The sequence below is a fragment of the Balaenoptera musculus genome, chromosome 4, assembly GCF_009873245.2.
Source record: "Balaenoptera musculus isolate JJ_BM4_2016_0621 chromosome 4, mBalMus1.pri.v3, whole genome shotgun sequence".
NCBI classification, from domain to species: domain Eukaryota; kingdom Metazoa; phylum Chordata; class Mammalia; order Artiodactyla; family Balaenopteridae; genus Balaenoptera; species Balaenoptera musculus.
In genome coordinates, this window is record NC_045788.1 from 2,892,461 (window position 1) to 2,915,541 (window position 23,081).

Genomic DNA, 23,081 nt, shown 5'->3' on the forward strand with positions numbered 1-23,081 from the left:
CGCCATCTGTTACCTAGCAGATAGTGGCATACCAGCTTGGGATTTGGGGTTTTTTGATCACGTAAAGAGGAGACCTAACCAGCAAGCAAAGACTCTCTTTGAGTGTAATGAATAGTGGTTTTTATAGACCAACGTAGACAAGCAAGCTGAGCAAGGTGTATAAAATTCAGACTTCAAATCTCCCCTTTTGGTGATGGCACCTCAACCAAACTGGCCTGGACGTAGTGATTTTCATTTCTCTGTTGTGGGAGCATGGCATCTCCCTTAAGCTGTCCTTAGCCCCGTGTCACTCTAGTAAACCCAGTGATGAGAGCCATGAAAGAAAGCGGGACCGAATCTAGTTGATGATTGGTGAGCATGCGTGTCCCCAGATCACTAAGTCTTAGATGAGCTTGAATCTGGATGTCTTAGTGTTAATCTCAGTGGAATTTTGGTTGCTTTTTTTTTTTTTTTTTTTTTTTTTTAACAAAGTTCAAACTTTCTAAGGCAGTTTTCACGAGGCTGGAAGTTTGGGCTCTTGGGTCTGCATTGCCACCTCTCTCAGAAACCCTTGCCGAGATCCTGAGCCTTCTCAGGCATGCCTCCAGACTTCAACCTGCCCGTCTGCACGGTCCAGATATAAGCCTCTTCCCTTGCGCTCTTCACCACAGGCTGACAACAGCGATCTTGAGAAACTGTGATTCTATCCATCAGAGGAAGCAGGTGCCAAACACTGGGGTTTCAGCGTGAACGATACGATCCCTGCCGTCTAGCTGGAACTGTAAAGCCTGCAGTGAACCAGAGATCATGGTCTAAAGGGAGGAAAAAGTTCACAGGTTGTTAAGATGCAGATAAGAAAAGGGCTGCCCCTGGGGAGGAATGGGAGCGCCCAACCTGGACTCGGGCTGGGGGTGGGCGGGAAGGCATCTCAAAGACTTTCCCCCTTGTGATTTGGACACTGCCCTGTCCCAATACTGACCTCATTATATGCAGATGATCTGTTATTGTCTGTTTCCCCCAAAACACTGAGAGCTGCCCCAAGAATTAAGACTTAGTCATCTTTAGATCCTTGGCATGTTGTTGCCTGGCACATAGCACCCCCATATATATGTTGATTGAACGGAACCATCCTCTTTTATCTCGTTTCTTTGTTTTTTTAATAAGAGCTTTATGGAGACATATTTCACATACTATAAAATTCACACATTTCAAGTGTACAAAATATGTTCATTCAAAGCAATGGTTTTTCACTCAGTGGTTTTCAATATATTCACAGAGTTGTATACAACCTTCAACACTATGAAATTCCAGAACATTTTCATTACCTTGAAAAGAAACTTTGTACCCTTTGGTGGTCATCCCCCATTCTCGCCTCCCTCCAGGCCTTGGCAACCACTAATCTAATTTCTGTCTCTAGGAATGTGCCTCTTCTAGATATTTAACACAAATGGAAGTATCTAGCTTCTTTCACTGCATGTTTTCAAGGTTCATCCTTGTTGTACCATGTAACAGTACTTCTTTCCTTTTCCTGGCTGAATAATACTCCATTGTACAAGTATACCACATTTTGTTCATCCATTCATGATTTGATGGACATTTCAGTTGTTTCTACATTTTGAATTTTACGAATAATGCTGCTTTGAACCTTCACGTATGAGTTTTTGTGTGGATATATGGTTTCAGTTCTCTTGGGTATATTACCTCAGAGTGGAATTGCTGGGTCATATGTCACTTTGTGTTTAACCTTTTGAGGAACTGCCAGTGTTGTTTGGTTGATGCTATCATAATATCACAAGTTTGAAGAATCTGTTTTTTTAGATGGCCTTATTCATTCTACCTGAAGTTAACTGTCTATTTTTAGAAAAAGACCAACGTAACTTATACTGGAGGGCTGGAAGTCAGGAGATCTGGATTTAAGTCTCTGCTGTTAATTTCTAGTGTGAGCCTGAGGAAGGCCAGACCTCTGAAGGCCTGTTCACCTCAAAACTACCTGCTCTCCCAGGACCTTTCCAGCTATAAAGTTTTCTGAATTTATTGCATGCTGCCTTGGTTCCAAAGTGGATCAAGTCCCCTAAGAACAAGCTCAGAAATAAGCCTTTCGAAAGAGGCTGTGTTATCCAGAGCACCCCAGGTGTCTCAAATCCCAGCCTCTCTGGATCTCTCCATATAAGCCCAGGCCCAGGGATTCTCAATTCTAGATGTACATTAGAATCACCCAGAGAGCTTTTAGGAAATTCAATGCCTATGTTTCCACACCCTAAAGCCATTGAAATAAGATTCTCCGGGGATTGGTCTCTCAGATTCAGTATTTTTAAACAGTTGATTCTAAGATTCAATCATTTTAAACAGGGTGATTCTAAGGTTTAATCAGGAATCTATTGTATTACAGTGTTAGGAAGAAGAAAAGAAACTGTTTCCCCAGTTCAGCAATCTAAGTTAGTGATTGGGGTGTGAAAACGGGTACAAATCCTTTCAGGAGCAAAGAACAGGTTTCTCTTGAAAGATCTTATATTTTCTTTTTAATAATTACCCATAATGTTATGTATAACAAAAATGATAAATCCACTTATAAATAAATTTTTTAAAAAACCCCGGCCTCTCTTCCACATCCATTGGCTACAAGAGCCTCCGGGCCTGTTCCCATCTCCACAGCAAGAGTGAGCACACCTGTTTCTAAGGCATTCAGAAATCCCGGGCCTAATGTTAACTCTGTAAATGTGAACTGAGGTCCTAGGGAAATATAAGATACTGAGAAAGTGTATTAGGTCACTTTTTTTTTTTAATAAATTTATTATTTTATTTATTTATTTATTTTTGGCTGTGTTGGTTCTTCGTTTCTGTGCAAGGGCTTTCTCCAGTTGTGGCGAGTGGGGGCCACTCTTCATCGCGGTGCGCGGGCCTCTCACCGTCGCGGCCTCTCTTGTTGCGGAGCACAGGCTCCAGACGCGCAGGCTCAGTAGTTGTGGCTCACGGGCTTAGTTGCTCTGCGGCATGTGAGATCCTCCCAGACCAGGGCTCGAACCCATGTCCCCTGCATTGGCAGGCAGACTCTCAACCACTGCGCCACCAGGGAAGCCCTAGGTCACTTTTTAAAATGTTTTCTTGTTCAATGTTTTCCTTACCTTGTATATTTAAAACTAAGTGATCACAAGATGTAAACTGTAAAGCAAAAATTGTATTAAAATGTACCAAACAAGTCAGCCTTGCCTCCTCATCCACCTCCCTCCTCTCCTCTCCTGGTCCTCCTCCGGGCTATGGTGTGTCTTTCACATGCTATTGTTTTCTCACACGCTTCTCCTTTCCTTCTTCACAGGCTACATCCCCAGTTACTTAGACAAGGACGAGCTATGTGTCGTGTGTGGTGACAAAGCCACTGGCTACCACTACCGCTGCATCACGTGTGAAGGCTGCAAGGTAACTGTCCTGGGGCCAGTGAGCCCCGATCCTGCCCCTTCCAGGAGTCCTCCAGAATGCAACCTGAAGTTTAAGTTCCTGTTAGAGCCAAATCCCGACATTCATGGCCTGTGTTCATCCTCTTCATTTTGGGGGCCGTATTCAAGAACTGAATTTTTTTTTTTCCCAAATCAAAAATAACTAGATGAAGTTTTGTGACAGTGTGAGGTCTGGTGTTTTAGACAGGGAGAAAATTGATAAAATGAAAAGAAGTTAATAAAAGCCTCCCTTTGAGTTTAAAAATGCATAGATATTTCATAACATGCTATCACCCCAAGAAATAACCATTTCTCCTCCTGTTTTATCTCCACTGTTTAAGGAGACACAGTTCACTCCAACCACAAGCTATTTGCCAGTGTGAATCTGAGAGAATTTGCTCACTTTTAAGGGTTCCATTAGGGAATATCTTTGAGGCTACTTAGGTTCAATTATATTCTGAAATTATCCAAACTGGCTTAGGGCACAGCCTGCAATAAGTAAATTCTGGTCGTCCATCAGCTAATTACACGCTCTCCAGACCCATCTTCAGGAGACACTTGACAAGAAGACACCAGTGATCAACAGTCAGTTTACCTCCCGAAGGTGAACCTGAATTTGCCTACTTACATTTTTGTTAACAAAGTGAAGATGAGTTTCTGGCAAACACATTTTGGTCCAACAGCCTAGCCTAGAAAATAAAGTCCACTGTAAAGGTAAACAAAGCTGAACCCAGTGCTTTCAGCTAATGTTTTATAAAGGAGGTAGTAAGTCAGAGAAAGGCTTTAATTTTTTGTTGAATGTTTTATTTACCTTCTATATTTTAAACTAAATTATCAGAAGATATGAACCCTAGAGCAAAAATCGTATTAATGCTTATAAAACAAGTCCGTCTTTCCCCCTCCATCACCCACCTCACCCCCTCCTCTCCTTTCCTCCCTCCTACTACCCTCTTTTCTCCTAACCTTTGACCCTAAACCACCAAAATCAACAGCTCGGTTTCATACTAACCTGTCTCATTTCCCTGGTGGAAGATTTTCCATGCAAACTCCCTACTTTTTGTGCACAAAATTAGGAAACATGTAGCCTACTGATGTGTTGAGATGATCTATCCATTGAAAAGAGGTCATTTTTAAGATCTCAAGGCAAGACTGTTATTTTGGAATGTGATGTAATACGTTCTTATTCATCCAGGCCCCTTTGATCTAGAATTTGTTACCTTTTAACAAAGACTGAGCTAAAGGTTGTTATTACATCTGTGGAAGTAATGTCTTAAGGAGTTTAATGGAGTTAATTACAAATAAGTTGCAGCTGTTTATTAACTGGGAAACTTGCAGACTGTCTCTTGAAAGCCCAATTCTATGGGCTTGCTTTGAAAGTAATAAAGCTGCATGAGTTTAGATACTTTCTCTCATTCCAAAAGCTCACTAATTCAAATGGGTCTTTTTTCTAAATTAGCCCCAATTCCTAAGGCTTTTACCTACCTGATTATGCAGCGTTGAGATTCTCTCAAATCAGTTTTTAATGACAAATTTTGAATTCTGGGGGAGACTGTAATGACAATTCCATTTATTACTCAACTCCCAAAGTGACTCTAAAGACCAAATGTGCCTTACATAGGACTTAATGATCGTTAGCGATTGACTTAAACAAAGGAGAACCAAGCCTATTAATCTATTAATACATGTCTCTGACTCACGTATGTCTTCATGATGATCAAGAAAACCACTACCCTCTTCTCCCAAGATCACAGGATGTTTGGGGCCTGATTCAACTGAGGTTTACTTAAAAGAATCAATCATGTAGCAGAAAGCTAGATTTCTCAGCCCTGGTGCCTTTGTCTTGGATCAGAATCCTGTTTCCAGGATAGCCCCAATCATAAAATCAGAAAGCCTTCCTAGGGCGGTTACACAGATCATTTAATGTAAGGACAGAGTGTCTTGGAAAAAGACAAAAGAGGTGGTCAAATGAAACACAGTTTTGAAAAACGACCAAAGATGAAAAAAGTTGCGCTTCACATCTTGTTTACTCAAGCCTGTAATTTGCAAGTATTTCTACCCCAAACTCGTAGTTTATAGAGGGAGAATCCTTTTTGCCTGTTTCTGCCCTGAAGACAGTGGAAATCTTTTGGAGATGTTTCGTCTGTTGTGATGGGCCAGTTTTCATGCATCTTTTGTAGAAAGGATGTTGATACTGCCCCTAGTAAATCACTTTTTAAAGAAAGACTCTAAGCTTTTTTAACAGTTGCCCAGATATTGAACTGGGAGGGTGACAGTTCCTTGTAGCACTGATTAGTGCATCATTTTGGACCACTAAGGAATGGATCCAGTTCTTCTCAAAATGCAGAGAAACGAGTCTGATGTCGATTTATAAAGCAAAACCTCCACTCACCCACAAATCATCAATGAAAGATATGTTCTTATTCAGTCCCTGGGACATCTCTTTTGTCAGCTCACTGCTAAAAAGAGCTTTTTATAAGTAGATTCTGTTAAGTATTTTCTATCCAAGTTCACATCCAAAACTTAATTTTTGTCCCTTTGTAAAATTAAGAGACCTACCATCTTTAACATTTACTCATATAAAGTGGTCCCTTCATGTGGGAAAATATGCTTTTAGCATAGCTTAGGGAAGGCCAACATCTTAAAAGGGATCTGGTCCATGAAGTGTCCGAGAAGCGTCAGCAAGATAAGCCACAGAAAAGATGGCACTATGAATAGCGAAGCCTGCGACCTCAACATTTTTTCCAAATAAGCCAAGTATAAGTTATTCCATTCATTCCTTGTAAAAGCTCAGAGTAGCCTTTTTTGGAGAAATGGACGTTACCTCTGCATCTGGTGTATCACCTGTTCCCACCTTCCTGTTGGCTTACTCCCCAGTAGGCTTCCGCCACCCAGAACACAAGCCAGCGTGAGCAGATGGGGGAGAAAGGGTCTCCCAACTCCACAGTAACGATTTCCCATCTTCAGAGCAGCAGCCGGCATGCTCACTGGAGGCCCCGGACTTAGGTCGCTTTGCGTCCTCCAGAAAGAGGATGCCAGCCAGTCCTCCCCTCCTCCCTGTCTGTGACATATGTCTCCTTGCCAGAATCTCTGAGTTTCTTCTGTCTTTCAAGCAAGTGTAACCCTTGAAGGCTGGATTGGAGGGAGGGGGATGGGGTGGAGGAGCGGGGGCAGCTTGTTTTTCGTTCTGTGCAGGCCCTGACTTCCAAGCTTTGGCAGGACCGCCCACCTTGAACACCCGGGAGACACATGTCAGCAGCTGCCCCGTGTGTGCTTTCGGGAATCTTAGGACCGTTCATCGATGTCATTCAAACTAATAGACTCAGTGTTTAAGGATGCAAAGCCAAATACAACATGACAGTTCTTCTGTTAGGAATTGAGCAATAGTGATATCAGGGGTTTGCAAACATGCCCCGAAACCAAGTCCATGAGCTTCAGTTACTGCTGTCATTTTTCCATTTTATTCTGCTATGCCCAGTAGAAAATCCTACCTTGGACCTCTTCATTACAAGGAAGAGCTCCTGTGTCTGAGTGAGGAATATGCAAGTGGTATAAGTACATAAAGCCAGGGCAAGTTAAACGGGATAATTACCATTTGGGTTAGCCTAGATGAACTGGCATTTCCGTCCAATTTATGCAACAAAGTTGGAGGTCCCTTTAAGGTTTAGTGGACAACATCCTTCAAAATTTGTTGTGCCTTGCTATTCCACTAAACCATAAAACGATGTGGTTATTTTGAGGGGCAGGTGAGACGGGACTGTTTATAATATGTTCATCTAAAACATTTAAATAATACAGTAAAATTGGACTCAATCTATATCATGTAAGCCAACTCCTGGGTTCCAGGCCGAGTTCCAGCACGTACTTGCCATGTGATTTGGGGCAAGTGATTTAACCTGTCTAAAGCTTAGTTTTTTAATCCCCACGGTGGAGACATTAAGAATACTGACCTCAGAAGGTTGTGGGAGAGACAGAAGCCATGGCACTTGTCTGCAGCACTTTGCAACGCGCCCCTCACAATACGTGCTTTCTGCCGTTCTAAATTCCTACCAGACTTGAGTATCATGTCCAGAAGGGTTCTCATATGACACAGCCTTGAGGATGTTATGTAAGTCACCAAAGCCTGGAACTGCATTGTATTCTCAGGTGGCCCTCTCCCATACCTTGAGAGAAGAAGAAACATTGAACTTTAGGGCGCATGTCTACAGATATTGGAGAAAAAGGGTGCTAGGGAAGGAAAACTCCAGTGCCATGAGCTATGGGAAAAATGTGGTAAAGAACTTGGAATTTTCTCCTCCCCAAGGACTGTTGTTTCAAGGGCTATCTGAGCTGGTCATGGCCATCTCAAGAGTCGAAAACCAGAATTAAACTAAATCTCTAAAGGCAATTAATGCATCCCTTTAAATACTAAATGATTAAATTAATTAATAATTAATTAATAAAGCATCACAAGTATTCAGCTCTTATTTCTCCAGTATAAAGTGTAGCAAACCTCTTCAGAGCTTCATGTAGCAACACAATTATGGCATGAAATAATATAATTTATTTATATGACTCATCGTTTAGAAAACGTAAATGCGAACATGAGATTTTCCCGTTAGCCTTGAGTAAATGCCAAACAAGATAAGAAGAGACTCCGTAGCCTCTGACATCTCCCTCAGATTTAGAATTATTTAGATTCACTTTGGGCCAACTGCCCTATATTTGAATAGGTAGAGCTTATAGGCCCGTACAGAGGTAAGGTCTAAAACCATCCATCGCAGTCAGGAAGATACAAAATGCTGGAGTCACTTATTTCTAGAAAATATGAAATGGTTGTCTTGGGTCTTTCTTTTTCATGTAGGGTTTCTTTAGAAGAACCATTCAGAAAAATCTCCATCCATCCTATTCCTGTAAATATGAAGGAAAATGTGTCATAGACAAAGTTACAAGAAATCAGTGCCAGGAATGTCGCTTTAAAAAATGCATCTACGTTGGCATGGCAACAGATTGTAAGTAACCTTCTTCCTTTGCTTCATATTCAAGGAGTGTTGACTGGGGAAAAGGTTGGCTCAAGGAAATCAACCAGGCAGGAAAGAAAGCAGGAACGCAGGTGGACAGAGGGAGAGCACCCAGCATTCTCAGGGACCCTCACTCCCAGCCATGGCTGGGCGGTTTCCTCCCTACCCTCCCCATCAACTCCTGACTCCGAAGGCATCCAGGTGATGGGTTAGGGACAGAGGTTAAATTGTCCCCAACATGCTTGCAGGACAGTCAGCAGTACTCTGTCTGCACAGAGGTTACAGATGAGAGGTCTTGTCCTTCCACCTCGATAAGGTGTAATTTTCCACACAACATTCATGCGGTGAGAACCACAAGGACTAATATTTTTTCAAAAGCAGAGGCAGGAATTTATTTTGTGGACATTTTTGGAGTCAGGGCACTGGTAGAAAACATCGTGTTCAGAAATTTCTAAAGAATGTGAACTTGAGTGCTATTGCATGACTCATTCTGCAGTTGGTTTTTTTGTTATATTTTTAGCCATAAAAACATTCCAAGCTGAAGTCATCCTACCCAGTTTTCAAAGTGCCACAGCATATGGTGGTGAGATTAGCCGTTGGGGTCTCTTCTCCCCACACTGTGCAAGGGATTTACACCAGTCACTTTAATTAATCTAATTATGAGATAAGAATCGTGTCATTCACAACATGTGACCTCCCTTTTGCCAGGCATCAGGGTTTCTGGTTTCCACTGGCATAAATATTTTTGCACATCAATGAAGGAGTCCAACTTTCAGTTTAAAGTAAAAGAAAGAAAAGAAAAAAGGAAAGCAAAAAGAACGCAATGAGGATTTTTCCTTGTGAAGAGGAAATAGTCACAGCTACATTTATGCGATATACAGGGTCCTCTCAGCTAGAACGACAACAAAAAATCTCTGGGACGTCCTGGTTTGCCCATTAAAGAAGACAGAAAGAGGAATCTTTTTTTAAAAAAAAAAAAAAAAGAGTAGGGTTGTGTCTGGGCATGAGGCTGGAAACCCTGGTTTAATCCTTCACCTCTGGCTGAGATCTTTGTCTTGATCTTTGAAAGGCTTTTAGCGGTTGCCAACAAAATGCCTGCTAAGGTTCTATGGAAATGAGTGACCTGTTGAACGTCCATTGCACTGATTTATTAAGAAGTTAAAGATATGAATGTTGATGAAGTTTAAAAACTCAGTGTTGATCTACACTGGGTGGAAATTTGAGTGCACCTTGCTTGCTTGTGAAGCATTACAAGAGCTCAGGTTTTATAATCAGAAAAGCTGTTGGAGTCCCAGGCCTGCCACTTACTAGCTGTGTGCCCATCGGACTTAACTTCCGGTTTCCTTGTGTGAAGTTATCGCCAGCCCCACAGGTGGTTTTCAGGAACAAATTAGATAACGCACATCCAATGCCACAATCCCTGGCACCAGGGAAGCATTTGGGGAGTGAGGTTATGAGTGTAGCCCATTCCCCGTCTCCCTTAAGGAGTGAATCATGATGACTTCACAGGGCTCACCCATCCTGCCCACATGTCTAAGTGCTCCCCTGACTCTGATGAGCCAATCACATCTCCACGATCGGGGTTTCATTCTTCTGTTTCTGGATTTGCCAGGCACCTCTGGTTCTCTTCCTCTGCTACGTTTGCTTTTTTTCTTTCCCTACCAGGTCGCAGCTTCCTCAAGAAATGGCCCTAGGACAGTGATATTGTAGGACCACAGTCAGGGGTCCTGGGTCTTGCCTTGGCTCTGCCATGAACTTGCTGTGTGACTTTAAGGAAGTCATGATCTCCTTCCTCCTCTGTGAAGGAGGGAGTTGCACTAGATAAGAGCTGAGGACCCTCCAGTGGTAAAACCCTATGACTCTGTAGTACGAAACCTGAGTCTTTCCATGCCACTGAGAGCTACTGAGAGTCTGGTGAAATGGTTTCATTTTGGAAATTAACCACAGAAATATAGGTTTCTTGTTACCTGCCCTTCTTATTTCCCTTTTGCATAAATGGTAAAAGTCATGGCTCTACTTCCTGAGCACGTGTAGTGCATTATCACATTGATACCCTGCAAAGTAGGTATTATTGATCCAATTTTTTAAAAGATTTTTTTTGATGTAGATCATTTTTAAAGTCTTTATTGAATTTGTTACAATATTGCTTCTGTTTTATGTTTTGGATTTTTGGCCACGAGGCATGTGGGATCTTAGCTCCCCAACCAGGGATGGAACCCACAACCCCTGCATTGGAAAGAGAAGTCTTAACCACTAGACCGCCAGGGAAGTCCCTTGATGGGATTTTATATGGGAAGAAATGAAAGCTCAGAGAGCCTCGGTAACCTGCCAAAGGTCACACAGCTAGAATGTGGTAGTATCGGGATTCAAACCCGAGTCTTTCTAGATTCCAAAGCCTGGGCTCTTTAATCACCTTTGATGGTTGACCAGGTAGAGAGAAACGCAAAGTGAGTGCCTGTGAGGCCTGAGCTAGGCCCCGCCACACTCTAATCAGCCTTCAGGAAACAAATGAAGAGTTAGACTCCTTTTTCCTTTGAGGAAGGGATCGCCAGCCTCTGTTTACTGCTCAAGAACTTTTTGAACCTGAAGTTCTTCTTAGTAAGAGCCATTTGGGGGTGGAGGGAAGGAACAGAAACCTAAGAGTGAATTCAGATGATTGGCTAGACAGACACACCTGTGAACCTATAGGTAGGATGGGCTTTACCTGTCTCTGGTTCATTCTTATCTAGGGGCTCCCCCTCTGTGGGGCTGAGATGCCCAGTGTCCAGCCCCCATCCCCCCGCCCCGCCCCCATCTTTGTTCTAGAAAGCTGGCTAGGCATCGGGAGTTTGGTGCTGGGGCTAGTGGTGGAAGATGGCTCGTCCATAGCAGTTTGCTGCCAAGGGAGAAATGGCCCAGGGTGACCCCCGCAGGCCCCCTGAGCCGGCTGTGCCCCGGCCCGAGCCCCCGCGGGTCTACCAGGTGTCTGGGGAGTATCTGTTCTGTGTCCCTCCCCGCCCCCAGTGGTCCTGGACGACAGCAAGCGTCTGGCCAAGAGGAAGCTGATTGAGGAGAACCGGGAGAAGAGGCGGCGGGAGGAGCTGCAGAGATCCATCGGTCACAAGCCCGAGCCCACCGACCAGGAGTGGGAGCTCATCAAGACCGTCACCGAGGCCCACGTGGCCACCAACGCCCAAGGCAGCCACTGGAAGCAGAAGCGGAAGTTCCTGGTAAGGCCCCGCCCCTTCCGCTTCCGCTTCCACCTCTGCGCGCTCCGTTTGGTCCTCAGAATCCGGGATGCTGGTGTCCTCGCTGCATCTTATTGGCTGGAGCAGAGTGCAGAGCCGGGCTATAAACCCAGGTCTGTCTGACCTTCTCCTGCCTGCGAGTCACTGAATTCTAATGCACTTATCTCTTTGCTTTGGCTGTAAGGGCAGCCCTGGATCAACTAATTAGCAAAATTCTTTACCTGCTAGCATTCCCTTTTTATACCTATTTCTTCCTTCAGATGCCCATTTATATACATACCTAGTCCCCTAAACTGACTCCAAAATATCCCCTTTAGAATCACCCCTAGAATGAAGTGACTCATATCTCAAACGTATTTTTCTGCCAATAGAAGTCAAAATGTTGAGTTTAAAATAAATTATCTCGTGTCCGGGAGGACAATGGGAACGGGGAGAAGGGATGGGGGAGGGGAGTGTAAAGAAAAACAGGCCTTTCCAGACCCTTGGAATATCAATGTTTGATGTTTTTATAAAAACTAACCATCGTGAAAGTCCTTCCTTCTGTTTCTTCTTTGGACTTCACAACGCTTTGGGGTAGGTAGGCTGGAATCACTATCCCCGTTTTATAGGTACACAAACCAAGCCTTCAGTGTCTCGCCCGAAGATCACAATGCCAGAAAGTGGCTGGGCCAGGCCCAAAGGCCAACTCAGGTCTGTTGTCCCAAGTTCCCAGATGGACTACCCATCCCACCACCGGCTGGCGTTTGGCCGTCTCAGAGACTGACCCAGCTCTTAGTTTATGACATGAAGCTTTATGAGGACCACACTCAGTCCCAGCATCGGATATTCTGTGGGTCTGTTTGTATCTCCCGGGTAGGTGAGGGCACTCCTCATCTGAACAAGGAGATATAGTGCTATCATCATCTTCACGCCTCAACATCACCATTATAATGGGCTAGTTTTTTGTTTGGTTTGGTTTGGTTTGTTTCATGAAGACGGTATAACAACAACCTTAAAGGAAATTTTTGGAAAGAAAAAGCTTACCCATAATCCACCTGCCCTCCAACAATTACCTTCATTGTTGTTAACAAGCAGGTTCTAACACACTTTGTTGATGGCAGCCACTAACAGTTAAGTTAGGAGACACTTGGATGGCCCTGGCCAAGTGACAGGTACCAGTGTAAGTGCTTTCCAGATATTAACTCCCTATGTCAACCAACCTATGTAGGTAGATGTGGTTCATATCTCCGTTTTACAAGCAGAGACAAAGAAGTTAAGGAGACTTACCCTCAATCCCCCAGCTAGTAAGCAGTGGTGATGGACACAGCCCAGCTCCAGGATCCATGCTCTTAACCACCACACCATGCAACGTGGTCAAAACGTGTGGTATCTTTTCACCAAGCTGACTGCCAATAAATTCTTTCCTCCCTGTCTTCACGGCCCATTCTCTCCCATGGAGAGGTGGAGTCTATTCCTCTCTTCCCTTGAGGCTGGGCTGGGCTGTGTTTCCTTGAAGCAATGGATTTGGGCAGAGTGACTTCTAAGGCTGAGTTGTAAGAAGGCTTGCAGTTCCGCACTGGTTATCTTGGAGAGGGACGCCATCTGGTCTCTCTGAGGGCAGCCAACTGCCATGTAAAAAAAAAGTCCAACTACCTTGAGACCACCATGCTGTGAGGAAGCTCAAGCCAGCCATTTGGAGAGACTCCCAACCAGCCCAGGCACCAGAAATGTGAGCAAGAAAGCCTGCAGGTGACACCAGACTCTGCTGCCATTTCATGAGGGACCCCAAGTGAGAACCACCCAGCTGAGCCCATCAATCCACAGAACTCTGAGAGATAGTGAAAATTTGTTGTTTTCAGCCACTAAGTTTTGGGGGAGTTTGTTACACAGCAGTAGATAACCAGAACAGAGCCCAGTACATATCTGTGTAACAAATCATCCAGTTCCACGGGCCCATCCTCAGAAACAGCACAGCTAAGCCCTGTGTCTTAGCCACTTGACACATTTACGCACACCCCCTGCAGCAGGGTGACTCTGAGTATTTATGCTCAGGATAAAAAGTTCACGCTTTTGAGGGGTGAATTATTCCTGCAAGGACATTAAGAATCCTTCATTAGGGACTTTCCTGGTAGTCCAGTTGTTAAGACTGCACCTTCCAAAGCAGGGGGTGTGGGTTCAATCCCTGGTCGGGGAGCTAAGATCCCACATGCCCCACGGCCAAAACAGCAAAACATAAAACAGAAACAATATCGTAACCAATTCAATAAAGACTTTAAAAATGGTCCACACCAAAAAAAAATCTCTAAAAAAAAAAAAAAGAATCCTTCATTAAAGACAGCTTTGCTACATAGTATCTATGTCCTGAACTGGCTTCTGCACATTCAGATTTGCATTTCTTGTGTGGCCAATACTTTTTTTGCTTACAACACTGCTACGTATATTATTTCATTTATTTTTATGTGATGATTGTGCATCTTGTTCTGGAAAAGAATTTGAGGAGGCCTATTATGTTAATAATAGTGTGGCAATGTCATAAGGGATTAAAAATTATATGTTGTCATAAAAGCTAGATGTATTCATTTATCTGGAATGGGAAAGTAACTTACTTCCCAAACGGAGCTTCTTCATCGTTTCTTACCCTAAGACCAGGACTCAAGTCATAAACAGAGATGGGTGGTTGAACCTGGGTTTCAAATCGATACGCCTGTGAAAATGAGTCATTGGCAAGTAAGGAACTTTTGCAAAAGCCATGCAGATTTTCACAGTAATTCTAAAGCCACTCTTTAAAACTACTTCCAAAAACATTTAAGTCATTTTCCAATCCACTCAGATCTCTGATGGTGCAGAAGTGCCGATTCCTGTGTGGTGACAGTGATGATGAAAAGTCGATGTGGACTGAGAGGGGGCAAGAGGCCGGTGGTGGCAAACAAGGGAAAACGGGGTCTCTCCAGCAAGGCAGCTCACATCTGCACTCCCAGATGTGGAAGACATTGGATTGGAGTAAACTCCATACAGCGACAGTATTGTCTGCTGAACACTGTGTTGTTTTTACCCACTAGAGTTCCTGGACTCCCTAATCAATAGAAATTGACCAGAGGCCAGATGAGGAGTTCAGGCAAGGCTTTATTGGGGACCCTGCTGCAGCAGGGGGGAGCAGGAACAAGTAGCAGGTGCCCTTGCTAGCTCCCTGGGGGACGTGGGGGGCAAGCAGCTTCCTTACATGGGGTGAGGGTAGGGGCGGGGCCAGGGGTCGAGCCAGAGGGATGTCCTAGGTGGTCTGCCCACCCCTTGGTGGCGCTGAGTGCAGGGGGCATGCCCACTACTGTGCTTTTGCTCTGGACTCCTCAGAAGTGGCAGGTGGGTTTTTTTTTTTTTTTTTGGTCTTTTTGTGTCTTGTTGTCCATAATTTGCTCCAACTGCGTATGCACGCAGTTATTTTTAGTCCCTTATAGTTTCTTTGTATTTTCTTGCTGGAGGAGACGTTTGTCCAGGTGCAAGCACTGCAGCAAAGGGTCCCAGGTCCCAGCCTGTCTCCTTATTACTCTGCTCCCTTAGTTCACATGCAAAGGTATGGCTTTGGGTGGATTTTCCACCAGCTATAAAATGTGACCATCAGAACCAGGGTGGGCCTGCCCTACTTTTCCCCTGGCAGAGCTACTGTCTGATGACACAAATTCTCAATGGGAATAGCCTCAGAAAAGGGGCGTAAGCAGAAGGGTGATGCAGGATGGGTGATTTGACCACGTGTGGTCATAAAACAAGTGCAATCAAGCCAGGAAGGCTTCTGTCACCAAAAATGATTATAATTACATCAGAAGAAGGCAGCGTAGTCTAGTAGTTATGTGCATAGAAATTGGAACCAGACAGCCTGAGTTTGTTGCTTGCCTCTGTTGCTTTTTAATTATGTGACTTTGGGTAAGTTACTTCCCATCTCTAAGTCTCGGTTGCCTTGATGCCCTTATCAATGGTGTAAAAGTAATAGAAGTGCTTGGCATGTCGTTAACAACCTCCTACGGAGTTACAATACGCATCATCCCTGCACCACCACCCGTACCATCCCGTCCCTGCTCATCTCAGGAAAAGGCCCGAGGCCCAGGGACCTCTCATCACCATTTGTTCGCCGTCACAAAGGTGCAGGGGAGACACACGGAGATCACTCAGAGGAAGAGAAGAGTCCCGTCTGGCCCCATCCCCTCTGCATGTGCCAGAGACCCCAGCCAAGAAGCCCCAGCTGAGACAGCCACTTGCAAAGAGGTCAACCGGTAGCACTTCCTACTCACCTTGAACAACTCTGATGCAACAGTCAAAGCACAAAGCCCCAGTTCGTCTCGATTAGTGTCATACCAGCCACCTGTAGTGCTGAGCTAGGGTTGAAGCCCACACCTGCCCACAGCCCTGAATCTCTCCTTCTATAGGTCCCCCCCTCCACTGCCCCAGGGGATACGCGCTGGATTCCTTATCGACCTCCACCCCATCTCCAGTCCATCAGAAACCCCTGCCCTGGGCTCCCTAGATATGTCTCCAAGTCCCACTTTTCTCCATCTCTCCTGCTGCCCCCGTGGTCCAGCCCACTTCTTCTCCTGCCCAAACCACTGCTGCTGTTCTCCCGCCTCTTCCTTGGCACCCACATCCCTTCTCCACATAGAACCATAAATTTCGTCATGCTGCTCCCCTGTTTAAAGCCCTTCAACGGTGCCCCGTGGCATTTAAAATTTGCCCGTCTCCCTTCCATGGCCCTGAAGGCCCATCGTGATGGGACCCTTGCCGGCCTTCCATCCTTTATCTCATGCCACCTCTGGGCCTAACCACACGGGCCTCCTTTCTGACCTTGGGACTTTGCACTGGGTTTGCCCTCTGCCTAAAATGTCCTCTGCATCTGTGGAAGGCTGCCTTCTTGACATTCTGCAAGTTAAAGCTCACACATCACTTCTCAAAGGGTCCTGGCTGACCACCCTACCTCCTGAGCCCCGTGTATTATTAGGTCATCTCCAGTCTTAACACAAACTGAAATTCTTCCATGAGAGTATTCTTTTCATTTATTGTCTGCCTTCCTTCACCGTATGAAGGTTCCTTGAGGATACATTGTTCATTGCTGTCACCTCAGCATCTCGAACAAGGCCTGACCCCACAGTAGTTGCTCAGTAAACATTGGTTGAGTGCATGTATAAACACAGGTTTATTCACTCCCTCAATCCTCCACCATTTGGCCCAGTGCCGTCTACACAGTAGACAAAGATACTCAAGGCATATCCCCCCACCTTGAGAAGTTCATATCTTAGATCTGTACTTGCATAACTACAGTAAAAGTAATAGTAATAAGTGCCTCGATGCCAGATGAGTGGTTACATGGACCACCAGGTGTATTCAAATGAGGTGGAATCATTTCCCACTGAGGCCATCTGAGAGGGCTTCGAGGAGAAGATAGAATTGGAAGTGGGTGGGACTTGGAATTGGCAGAGATGAGACAGAAGTGAGGACTTGGAAGAAAGCAGAAGTCCAGCAGGAAGGCCGCCCCGAGATGGAAAAGCATGAAGCGAGTTGCGGCAGAGACGGGAAGAGGTAGGCAGGGCAGGCTCTGGAGGTCCGTTAGCGGCCCCTGCCCACCCCCTTGAGCAGCTCAAGCACTTAGATCCCCAGAGGCAAAAGGCAGGCTTCCCCGCAGTCCCCAGTGGTGAGCCTGCAAGCCTCGCCTATCCTCAGTCTGCGAGTTTGATCTCGTGTGCACAAACACACATGTGTGTGTGAGCACACGTGTTCAGGGAGTGGACTGTAGGCTACTAGCTGTAAGAAGCTATCCAGTAGATTCAATTGTGCCAAATATTTGTACTCTTATTTTGACCATCTTCCAAATATTTTAGCAAATAATGTGTTGTCCTTATGGGTAAAAAATCTTCAGGGAAGTCACAAACAAGCTCAACTTTAATTGTATTCCTGATGTGTTAACTTGGGTCAATTCATACATATGTTTTTTTCTAGTATCCGAGACCTATTATGGATATAAAGCTTAATAATGTAATAGAAGGCTTTTACTTTGTATGTGGTTTTACTTCTAGCAATTGTATTTTCCATTCAATACCCAAAGGCTTAAAAGTAAATTTTTTTCCTACTCTGATATTTATCAACGGGAAAGCTTGTGAGGTTGTTACATTTGGGCATTTAATTTTAGGTAAAATTGTCATATTTCCTTGTATAATTTCCCTCCTATTTTTCAAACCTTTAGAGGTATCACAGACGGTGACTCAAATGCCCCACAGACTCACAGATTAAATGGAAATTATTAACATCCATAGTAAGCCACTGAAGACCATTCCAGGCCAAAGCTATGTTATTAAAATATTTTTATTTCTTAAAAAGTTCACCCTATGTGTGTGTGTGTGTGTACACCTCCCTACCTTTTTAATGTGTGACCATGTTCCTTTTATCAGTTGATCTTCATAAGAGAGCTGTAAAGTAGACATGCAGGTGAGACAGGCCGCATTTCGGGGTGGCAGGGATTAGAAAGACCAGCAAGGAGGTCTGAAGGATGCCGGAAGTAGCAGTGACCAAACTTCACTGTGCATCAGAATCACGCCCAGACTTTCTGTGTACCTTTTCCCTTAGCTCAGTCTATGTGAGAAGGACAGAGAGAGAGAGAGAGAAGCTGTACATGTGATTATTCCATCAATTCCGTCTGCACCCGGAGAACCAGTAGCCTTCCTAGGCTTTGCCATGCCAGCAGTTGCCCCAAAATATCGTCATTGATTCTGAAACAAGACAGAAACCAGCTTTCTTTCCCATCCACTCACTGCCCCCAAAACAAACAATAAAAAACGTAAAATAAAATAAACAGAAGAACCTCCTGGATAATTCCAAAAAGGTCAATGCTGCCAGCGTTTGTTATGTAATAGATTTAAAAATCCTTCCCCAGGCTGTACCCACAACTTTGACCACACTTTGGAGGGCCTGGGCTGCTCCTGTTGACCCTGGTGACCTGGCAACAAGAGAGTGAAAGAATCATCCTTGCTTTTCTTCGTGCTAAAACTTAGACGTGAGCAGTAACGGGAGATGGGGGAAGAAAAATGGGAAGTGGATTCCTCAGCGCTAGCCCAGTGGTTCTCAAAGTGTGGGCTCAGACCAGAAGCATCGATGCCCTGGGAAGTTGTCAGGAGCTCAGATTCTCTATCTAACAGAGACCTACTAAATTGGAAAGTCTGGGGGTCATTTACTGATGCACAGGAAAGTCTGGGGACCTTGGAGGCAGGCCACGGTCTTGTCACCCGCGGTGCACTCACCAGCCATTCAGCGGTGGCGGCTCAGCAAGCTCCCAGAGCCAGTACCCCCTGCCCTCTCGGCCCCGCTTCCCACGCCTCCCACCCTGGCTGCCCGGTTCCTGCCTGGCCACCGTGACCCTAGGCAAAGAGGGTCACCGTCGGGCAGTGTAGGATCCTCTGATCCCATCACAACTTCCTGGAAGACCAGCAATCAGTCCTGGCCTCAGGGGACGGTCTTTAACCTCCCTGGGTGCTCCTCTGCCCACCTGCCTGTCGGGAATTGGGTGAGAACCCCCTGGGCCGGTCACTGTCATCACGAGGACCAGTAAGGGTGACCGGGAGGACTGCTCCTGGCAGGGAGCACTGCTGACAACAGCAGATAGTGGAGAGGCCGCGGCATGGCGGTCACTGGACAGCAGGCCGAGGAGCTAGAAGGCCCCAGTGGACGTGGGGGCCTGGCGTGTGCGCAGCGCCTGAGGGCTTGCGCGCGTGATGCTTCTGCACCAGCAGGTCTGGGGAGGGGGCTGGGATCCTGCATTTCCAACAAGTAAGTCTCCAGATGACGCCCAAGCTGCTGACACCCACCCCGTGAGCAGCAAGGCGATGGATGGTTGCGAACAAGGGCAGAGAAGTCGTACTAGTACCTTCTCCACTCTGCCCTCAAGTTTGCCCAGCGCACACAGCCCAGGGCCTGGAGGCGACCCAAAGCAGAGGGCTTCCCCCAGCCTGCAGAGCCCTCCTCCAGCTGGCGTGCGGAGGGCTCGAGCCCAGCAAAAGGCATCAGAAGAACGGAGCCCCCGGGTGCTGTTGGCCAGGGCTCCCCATCCCTGCCCACGCCGTGCCCACCCCCCGCAGAAAGGCACCCTCCAGAGTGTGCCGTGCTCTGAAAACGGTACCCAGAGCCCCCAGAACCTAGGTCACCTCTGTGCGCTCAGAAGCAGAACCCAAGTTCCTGTTGTTCCTCCCTCTCTCCCTCTTGCTCTCCCTCTCACTTTCTCTTTCTTTTCTGCAGCAACAATCCTGTGACCATGATCACTGAGGGCCTTTGAAAGCAATGGCCATGACAGGTATCTTTGCTCAGAGAACTAGAGGACGTGAAAACTGTAGGCTCTGTTAGTAAAAGATGCGGAAACTGTACAGTATGTCAGTTCAGAAGAGGTTTTCTGCCACCTGAGAACCGTGATCCCTTCAATGTCTTCATTTAAATTTTCCTTGTCTCGCCTCCTCAGCCAGAAGACATTGGACAAGCACCAATAGTAAACGCCCCAGAAGGTGGAAAGGTCGACTTGGAAGCCTTCAGCCATTTTACAAAAATCATCACACCAGCAATTACCAGAGTGGTGGATTTTGCCAAAAAGTTGCCTATGTTTTGTGAGGTGAGGAGATTGCTTTTCCTTCTTCATTCTTTTTCATTATAGTTTCCTCCATCTCCAGGAATACTGACTATGACGTGTAATTTAATACTAATTAGTCGGGGCTTAGTCATATGAAAGCCATGGCAGTACAGAATGGCAATGCACTGTTTCGTGTGCCTCCCCACCTTCTCTGTTGGGTCGTCATCCATTAGCTTGTCCACATGAGGTCGACAAAGAGCCTCTCGACCTGCCTGCCTCCAGGCGCAGGAAAACATGACAGCCATCACTCCATCAGTCAGCACCTGTGATGTCCCGGTTGCCACGCCCAGGTTTGCCACATTAAATCCAGTCCTGCTAACAGATCAGCAGGGTAGCTCTAATTAACCCCGTTTCACAGATGGGGAAAATCAAGATCAAAGAGATGAATTTCATCCACTCAAGGTGAGGCCGTGGTTCTTTTGAGTCTCCATCTGTATTATTTCCACTACGTATCCCAGCAAGACGGCTGTGTGCTGGTTTCTTCATCCTCAAGGATAGGTGAAATGACCCTCACAGAGCAAGGATCTTAAAATCTCCTTAAGTCTTCCCTCTTAGAAGCTCACCCTTTCTTGCCCCACCTTCAGGGCACACTGAAGAGCTCACTCACCAGACCTCATAGACTTTCCTCGGGACACTTCATCCCAACTGTAGCCGTCCTACTATGTGGGAGCTGAGGACACGGGCTCTGCAGGGGCAAGCGTCCTAGATGAGTTATCAGATGTCTTCAAACCTTGGTTATCTCATCTTTAAAATAGGAGTCATAGTAGGATCTACCTCTTAGAACTATTAGGAGGCTTCAATGGGACAATTTATGGGTAGTGCCTGGGTCATAAATGTTCCATAAATTTCAGCTGTTCATTCTGCTGTTCTTTCATCTATTACATTACCATTCTGTCTCTAACCTTCCTTTTTTTTAATCAAATGGGGTTGATTATGTTTTCTGGAGAATCTTCCCCTTCGAAGAACCCCACCCAGGGCCATTCTGTTGCTCTTCGGACCTCCAAGAGGTCCCAGAAAGATCTCGAACAGAGAGGGCCACGTCCTGCCCCGGGCCCCTTATGTGAAGCTACCTGAGTGCCAGGGAACCTAGTCTCCCCCAGCAGGAGGCTTAGTGTCCTCAGCTGGAACGATCCCACCCCACCGTGGCCTCCACTTGACGTGCGTCTGAGTTTGCAGGAGCCCGCTAGGATCCTGAGAGACCTCAGACCCTGACAGGGACCCTTCTCGTGGCCATCTCTGAGCCTCCACAGAAGCCATACCCGCAAGGACAGAGCAGTGGGCTTCGGGACGCAGGGATCTGGTCGTAGGCCTCGCTGAGACAGAGTGTATGCTTCCTGCTGCAGGGTGCTGGGGGCCAGGTGCCACGCGGGCCAGCCAGCGGCCCCATGGTGGGGACCACTCGTACCCACCCCAGAGGAGCCGTTGAGCCCGAGGAACTGGGACTTGTATCTGTATCTGGTGTGCTTTTCCATGCCTCTGACCATTTTTTTAAATTAACATCTATTAAAGTTTTGGAGGCTGTTACAGAAATCATACGTATTCATTGGAGACCGACACAGCACGATAAAGGTTAACGATTCATGGTAACACCACCAGGAGATAAACTGCTGACATTTTGGAGCGTAGTTCCTTTTCTCAAACCTATGTGTGTATACACACGTACATATATACACACACGTACATATATGGAATATATTAATCTAGTTTGTACCATAATGAACGTTCTACTTATGAAACTACCTTTTCAAACTTTTTACTAAAGAGTAAGGGGCACATATCTTAAGGGTGCAGGTCAACGAATTGTCACAGACCGAACACACCCACGTAACCAGCACCAAGATAAAGAAACAGATCCCTGCCAGCACCCTGGTGTCTAATGCCTTAACTTTCTACCCTCAACTGTAGAACATAACATTTAAGGATTCTCTCATGAAATAATATTGCTTAACTCTATAGTTAATTAATTTTTAAATTTTTATACAATTTTTAAAGGTTACTTTCCATTTACAGTTATTACAAAATATGGCTCTATTCCCCGTGTTGTACAATACACCCTTGAGCCATCTTATACTCAATAGGTTGTACTACCCCCTCCCCTCCCCCCTACTGGTAACCACTGGACAAAATAATATTTAATGACCACATAGTATGCTAAGGAATAGCTCTCCCATAATTTAGGTTACCTGCTGTTACAGGATCTTTAGCTCACATCCAGTTTTTCACTAATATAAATATCCTGCAGCGAGCATCCTGGTACCTATGCCCAGTTCACAAAGCTGCCTATTTCCTAAGGGCAAATCCTAGAAGTGGAATTTAAGGACCTTGGCTACACCTTTTAGGGCTCTCGATACGTGTTGCCAAGTTGCCCTCTAGAAAGTGTGTACCCTCTCACAGCTGTGCCGAGGACACCGGCTTCCTCTGACTCCAAGTACCATCTTTCGTTTCTGTGCACTGGGTTGAGTTTGTTTCCCTGGACCTCTCTTGGTCCTCTCTCTCCAGGCTGTGCCCTCTTTTCTCAGTCCCTGGTGTCTGGAAAGAACTCCGCTGAGTTTGCTAGCTCTACAACTTGAGCTAGCCTATCAGTCCTGGGTTCCCCTTTGAATAACCACCAGAAAATGTTTTTCAGAAAATGCAAAGCTCATGGAAACCAGCCTCTGAGAGATATGTCAGTTAAAGAAAGAAAAGAAGCCTTCGCCACCACCAGCCACAAACACATCATGCACTTATGTCCTTGGCAAGGCTGAGGGCTCAGCACGCAACTTTTCAAGCACGAGTTGTGGCGAGCTTCTCCCTTCAAGTTTCCCTTAGGAATTTACATCTGCTT

At 45.7% G+C, this 23,081-nt stretch overlaps 1 protein-coding gene across 20 annotated transcripts in view; it reads left to right on the forward strand.

Moving 5' to 3' along the window:
* THRB (thyroid hormone receptor beta) overlaps window positions 1–23,081 on the forward strand; it is a 387,045-nt gene that overhangs the window by 353,166 nt on the left and 10,798 nt on the right. For all 20 annotated transcript variants that reach the window (XM_036849746.1, XM_036849752.1, XM_036849747.1 and 17 more), the window contains 4 exons: window positions 3,293–3,393; window positions 8,251–8,398; window positions 11,411–11,616; window positions 20,093–20,239. In XM_036849746.1, coding sequence (XP_036705641.1) covers window positions 3,293–3,393; window positions 8,251–8,398; window positions 11,411–11,616; window positions 20,093–20,239 — 602 coding nt within the window. The remainder of the gene's footprint in view (window positions 1–3,292; window positions 3,394–8,250; window positions 8,399–11,410; window positions 11,617–20,092; window positions 20,240–23,081) is intronic.